The sequence below is a fragment of the Triticum aestivum genome, chromosome 7B (assembly GCF_018294505.1).
Source record: "Triticum aestivum cultivar Chinese Spring chromosome 7B, IWGSC CS RefSeq v2.1, whole genome shotgun sequence".
Classification (NCBI taxonomy): Eukaryota; Viridiplantae; Streptophyta; class Magnoliopsida; order Poales; family Poaceae; genus Triticum; species Triticum aestivum.
Window position 1 is genome coordinate 686,998,089 of NC_057813.1, and position 6,400 is coordinate 687,004,488.

The 6,400-nt window shown below is 46.9% G+C and overlaps 1 protein-coding gene across 1 annotated transcript; it reads left to right on the forward strand.

Moving 5' to 3' along the window:
* The first annotated feature begins 1,020 nt into the window (after positions 1-1,020).
* Positions 1,021-4,754, forward strand: LOC123161930 (uncharacterized). Its single transcript, XM_044579743.1, has 3 exons — positions 1,021-1,562; positions 2,874-2,934; positions 4,437-4,754. The coding sequence occupies exons 1-3, from the start codon at positions 1,320-1,322 to the stop codon at positions 4,520-4,522; spliced, it is 390 nt and encodes a 129-aa protein (XP_044435678.1). The 5' UTR covers positions 1,021-1,319; the 3' UTR covers positions 4,523-4,754.
* Positions 4,755-6,400: the final 1,646 nt, after the last annotated feature.

The following is a 6,400-nucleotide window of genomic DNA, read 5'->3' on the forward strand; positions in this document are numbered from 1 at the left end:
AGGGGGGGACGCCGGAGCGGGCGAGCGGCACAAGGCCTGGCGGTAGGAGAGAGGGGATCCGTCGGCGGAGGGGCTGGACTCAAGCCAGCGATCCTCGCGGGAGCGCCCGATGACGGGAGGGGGGAGGCGAGGGGGAGAGGGCCATGGCAGCAAGCTGGGCGGCGTGGTGTGAATGAAACATGCAGAGAGAGTACGTCTAATTATAGATATAAATGGTTGTAAGGCCTACGATATAGATTTCCAGCTAGGAAAATACAAACTGGGAGTACGTCTAATTAGTACGTCTAATACAAATTGGATTATATCAGTACTACACATCACTAGTGGCAGGAGACGTGGCCTGTTTTGGTCCATGGCCTGTGTCGGCATCGCTTGGAGTATTCTGGTTAAAAAGGAGATCGACCAGAGGACAGATAAGGTACGACACCAAATGCCTCCACTCCAAATCACCAGTTCTTGGCCCTGCTCCTCGCCGGTGCCCACGGCTGGCTCCATCAGCGGCGGAGCGGCCCTCCCGCAGAGGAGGAGGGGAGTTGAGGGGCGGCCTCGTGGGGGCGGGGATCCGCGACGCGACCAGTGAGACCGAGTGCCTCGGGCGACCAGGTGCCCACGCGGATTCCAGTGGGGCGAGCAGCCATGGCGGATGCAAAGCGGCGGAGTAGCACTCGGGCTTCTGGCGAGGGTGTCGGGAGTGCTGACGGCGGCGCTGCTTCCTGGTGTTCTTCCTCCTCCACATCTCGCGTTGGGAGGTTGAGGTCGGGGAACGCTGGGAGAGCGACCGTCGGCACAGCGGCCTCGATCTCCTCCGTCTTCACCTTCGGCAGGAGGTTGATGACGAGCCGGGGCTTGAGCGCGTCCAGAGGGACTGCAGCCGGCGGGGAGGAGAACTCCGGCAGTGGATCGTAGCCCGGCGGGTTGAAGTGCTCCGGGTCCTTGTCGGATGGCGTCGGGGACGGGAGCCTCGACCCGTAGCCGTAGCCTGGGCATGAATACATCAGCGGAGGTGGCGCCGCGAGTTCCTCGTCGGAGAAGTAGCGATCTGGGTCATCGACGAGCCATCCGGCGCTTGGTCCGGCAAGCATCCACTCCATGGGCGCGTACACCGGCGGAGGAGGCGGCAGTTCCGCGGCATCCGTGGTGATGTTGGATGCAGAGGCCTCATCCTCGTACTCGATCCCGACCCCTGCAGCAACCTGTTCGTCGACGGCGTTTGGTGCGGCAGCAGCCTCTTGGGGCATGAACAGGACGTCTTCCTTGGGCGCATCCGCCCTGGTACTCGGTCCTGGCGCTCCAGGGGAGTTGCTGCGGTGCACCCGGCGATGACCACAGTGAAGGCGTTGGCGATTGGCGTGGCGGCGAAGGAGGCCACCACCAGAACCGTAGCGACGAAGAGGAGCACGATATGGTGCATTGCGGCGGCGGAGGCCGCCATTCCTGTTCAGGCGACGCTGACGGCGGTGGCCGAAGTTCCGGCGACGAGTAGCAGCCGGACCAAAAGTCCGGTGAGGAAAACGGAAGCGCGGGTGTTCCCTGGCCACAAATCGAGCGAAGGCGAAAGCAAGGTCCGGCAGAGAACCCATCTCTTCTCACCTTTCTTTCTCTCCCGTGGCCTATTCTCTGGTTCGAGCAGTGCTGATAACGTGAAGAGAAACAAGAAAGATTGAAGTGAATGGAGTGATCTTTATTGATTGATTCATCCAGGCTTTTATATGTCCTGAACGGATGTTTACAGCGTCGATTACAAGAGGCGTCGCATCGTTTAGAAAAGGTGCGGCGACAGTTCGGAAAGACACGACAACGGTTCGCTATACTGTGTCTGGACAACACCAGGATTCTAACCACCGGTTAGAATATTCTAAGGAATCTGCTAATCGCCTAATTAGCCTAATACTAATACTATTAGATTCCTAACAATATTGAGGCCTAACCTTGGCGCCGAAACACACAGAGCCACGAGTTGATGGTGGGCTTCCGGATGACCAAGATGACATGTTTCAATGTTTCTTTTTTTAAGGGAACATATGGTATTCCATTACGGTAACCTGCTGGTAAATCGCCAGGTATAGTTCATTACAACATCAAGAAATTGGCCTAACCAGATTTCGTAAGTGTCATTTCCTAAGCTAGTTCCATGAGCAGGCATGCGCTGGATTATTACAAGACCTTGGGTTCATATGAAGATTTACATTATCAAAACCGACTCTCATTTGTAATTTAATCTTCTGGAACAGAGCGCCCAATGGTGCTAGGTCGTAGTCCTGACTTGAGATTGCTTGTTTCAGTACCATGGAGTCAGTCTCAAAAATGGCTTGATGACACCCAACGGCGGAGCTTAGTTGGGGCCAGCAGGTGCCATGGCCCCCCCAGCCTCACTAGTAAACCTGAAGGAAATTTTTGGGGGGCAGTTTAGATTAGATCTTTTTTAGCTTTTGGCCCCCCAAATAACCATATTTGCTACCTCGCCCCCCCCGGGACATCCTGTCTAGCTCCGCCACTGATGACACCTCATGTTGTATTAACCGTGTTTAATAATGCTACTATTTTAACATGTAGGGCATTAGAGATATGTTCCAGATTTCCCGCACCTGCAGTTATGAGCGTTCCACAATCATCTCTTACAGTAAACCCCCACCCTCTATAATGTGTAAATTGGCACCTTTAGACATTCTTCTTCATTTAATTGAACCCGATCGAGCAGAAATAATTTTAATTTATAAAAAATTTTATACTTATTGATAATTTTATACCAATAATTTTCTATTAAAAATGTTGCATATTAGTATACTATCTTGTGTTATCATATGTAATGTATATTATTTCAAAATACACTTGTTTTGTGCTTAACCCTCTTTCAACATATTGCCTCTTCGCAGGATCTTGAAATTGGATCCTTAAATGCAAACAAGGAAGAAGAAGAAGAATATCTTAGTCGAGGTGAATGGTCTAATAAATATCTTAATGGCGTTTTGTAGTGTATGATTAGGTGAGCAAACGTATACAAACTTCTAGAGTATACATGTTGAGTCAATTTTTTTTATGTTGCTAAATGTTTGTACAGCACACGCCACCTCTATGCCACAAGCCGGTTCTAGCTCGTGTGTTGTCTGACATGAGTGTTTACCTTTTTTTCCTTGGTCAAACGCGTCTTACTACTTACAATGGGGTTCAGTAAAAAAGTTAACAATGCGCACATGACCTGGACTTAGTATTGGGAGTAGCATTGCTAATAATAATCATGCACAGCCATAAAAACACGCTAAAATGATATTAATTTTGCATGCATAGGATTTGGTTTAAAAGGATATATAGGGACATCATCTATAATAATAACAATCCATGCACGGAACTAAATGTGATAATCTAGTCAACATAGCTTCAACACAACTTGCTGGCGTCGATTTGAGAAAGGCTATCATTGTAAATAATCTCGCAGCCGCAACTCATATTGGTTTGTTCATATATGGTACATGTCATCGATCTGTTATGCGGACCTCTTGTTTAGGTTGGGCTTTTTCTTTTCCTTTTTTCTTTTGAGATATCCAAGTGTCTCTTGTTTGTCTGTGTTACCCACCTTGCTTTAGACCGGACGCATCTCTGGCTAACTGTGCATGCTCGGCAACCTCGATGGCCTCGGTCAAGGGGTCCTTGCTAAAGTCAGGGAAAGGAGGTAAACAATGGGGAAGGGTGCACAACATTGCGTGTGCATAGAGGAGTCCGATGGAATCGGTAATTCGTTCTTCTGTGTTGTTATTGTTTAATGGTGGGTCTGAAAGGAGAAGAGAATGGTAAAGAACACCCTCAAGATCACATTGTGGGTGTGAAAGGATACAGTTATGTGAGTTGTGTGTGCTACTGACGGCGGCGGAGATGGTGTGGGTGGAAGAAGAGCAATTTAACAACAATAATTTTGCTTGATATGCATGAACATTCTAAAGGTACGGTGGCGGAGATAGTGTGGGTGGAAGAAGAGCAAATTAACAATAAAAAAGATAATTTTGCTTTATATGCATGAGAATTCTAAAGGTACGGGTCTACTCGCTACAGCGTGACCGAATCACTGAACATTGTGAAGTGTTGTGACGACGCCAGCTGACTCATGCGGCAAAGCTGCCAAATCCGTCAGCCACAGTTGGCAATCCAACGGAAGGGAGCACGTCGTGCTACAAGAAATATTTTTAAATGCGTGCTCGTTACAATAACCGATGGTGCTATATGTTTCTAAATAGTTAATGTTGAACCGCTAGAAAATTTATGTCTCCGTTGCAATGCACGGGAAATTAACTAGTTTAGAAAGGTGTAGCCCGGTTGAACAGGGAAGAAGGGTAAACTTGTATGTCTAAGTCAACAAGTTTTTATCATCCAAAATTTATATATGTCCACTTTCTTGAGCATCTAGTGAATAGTGATGTTCTTTAATGCCTATCGTTTTCTCGCAGGATCAATCCAAATGACCAAGAAAGAAGATGGGTTCAACAAGCCTTATACGACAGCGAGCCGACACGTTGATCTCCCAATTAGATAACAAAGCAATGCATCACTTCCATATGAAGGCTTAGAAAACCTTAAACTGATCTTATTCATACAGAAGTGAAGACAACATGCATGCTTGCACCACTTTATTTAGTCCACCTTCCCAACGATCGAGTCAATAAGGCCGCGCTTGGAATCGGTGTAAACATATACAAGTGTATTTTTCTTACGGGTGTATCTTACCGGCCAGGAGCGATTTGCAGGGGGAAATGAAAACGACGGATGGTGGCCTGTAACTTTTACAAGCGTATTCAAAGTAGAAACGACATTCCAAACAGGGCCTAAATCTATTATTGAGCCAGTAGCCGGGCGGCAGTAGGGCTCGTCGAACCACCATATCCTCCTCCACAGGAGACCCAAGGCCGACGACGGCACGGATCCAGCAGGAGCCAGTGCCGAAGGCAAGGCAGCCGCTGGCGCCACCGCCGCATGCTCCTCCACGAAGCCCAGACGGCCGTCTTCTCCACGACCATGATCCTCTCTCACTAGCCCCAGCCACGGCGTCCCCGCCGGGGCCCCCGTCAGGGCATGATCATCGGCGTAACCAGGAACACCCTGGAGACGTGATGGTGCCTCTACGTCCTGAAGAAGGCCGCGAGCTGCATGCGTGGTTTGTGCTGCGACGAGGAACGCGGCCAGGAGTAGCAGCGTTGCGGTGCTGGCTGATGGAGCCATTGGATCGACGACGGCGGCTGAGAGTCAGGGGACGATGGAGCAGTTTGATCGATGGGGACGATCGACCTCTGCACTGTGAATCAAGTCGTACGTGAAGAAATATATATAGGGAGAATGTGGAACGTTTAACGCTTGGTAATTAACTTGTTGCCGAATTAAATTCGCAGTGGAACTGTTTATGTTACCGTGACCTTTTGATGGCAATTGACTCCAAGACAAAGGTTTAATATGTTAATGGTAACTCCAGTTTTAATAGAGCAAATGTGGGAACTGTGTTGTCAAACAAAGAAGAAGCAAATGCAAGTCCTGCACTTGTCATTGTTGCTTGCATATTTCCAGATTTATTTTAGTCTCTACGGCAATGCTCATTCAGTGTGACGAGACGTTCCCGTCAACTGTAAAGACATCGATGATGACTTCGTCAATCTTAAGATGTTATGCTGCCTTATTATCTTGATGTTGCTCGTAGGGGTAAGATATGCATGCATGCTTTCATAGGGATGGATGTATGTGTATGTATATAGGCATTTGTACTGTGTTAAAAAGCAAATGTTATGTTGAGTGGTATATCTCTCTGACCGCAAGATGTACGGTAGCTTGCTTACAGGGATCACTGAAGTGGACCGTCCCAAGTAGTGGATTTGGTAAGCCTCTAACGACCGGTTCGCGAAATCTTTTGCCTAACTTTGGAAAGGCTTCGTACGATTATCTTGTTTTTTTAGTGCTTTTCTCTATCTTTTTTGTTTTATATTTTATATTTTTTGTTTTCTTTTTTAATTTGTAAATACTTGTTTACTTTTTATTGAATACACTTTTGACTATTTTTAAAATACATGTTGAACGTTTATTTGAATATGTATTGAACGGAGTATCTTTTAAATAAACAACAACTACTCTTAAAATATAAAGTGAACTTCTTAAACACACATTGAGCATTTTACAAATAGGTCACGGGTAAAAGTGCAAACATTTGGTAAGCGTTAGAACAATTTTTTTCAATAGCATGAACATTTTTTACATATTAAGACCATTTAAAAAAAAGGGAGATACTTTTTTTTTAGTTTCAATCTTTTGCCTCAGCGATGTAGTTGATCCCTCCAAGGTAAGAGCGGATCGAGACTGAAAGCAACTAATATTTTTCTAGGCTGAAAGCTAGGAACAAAATAGCATAGTCTGAATTTATAGTTTAATTAAG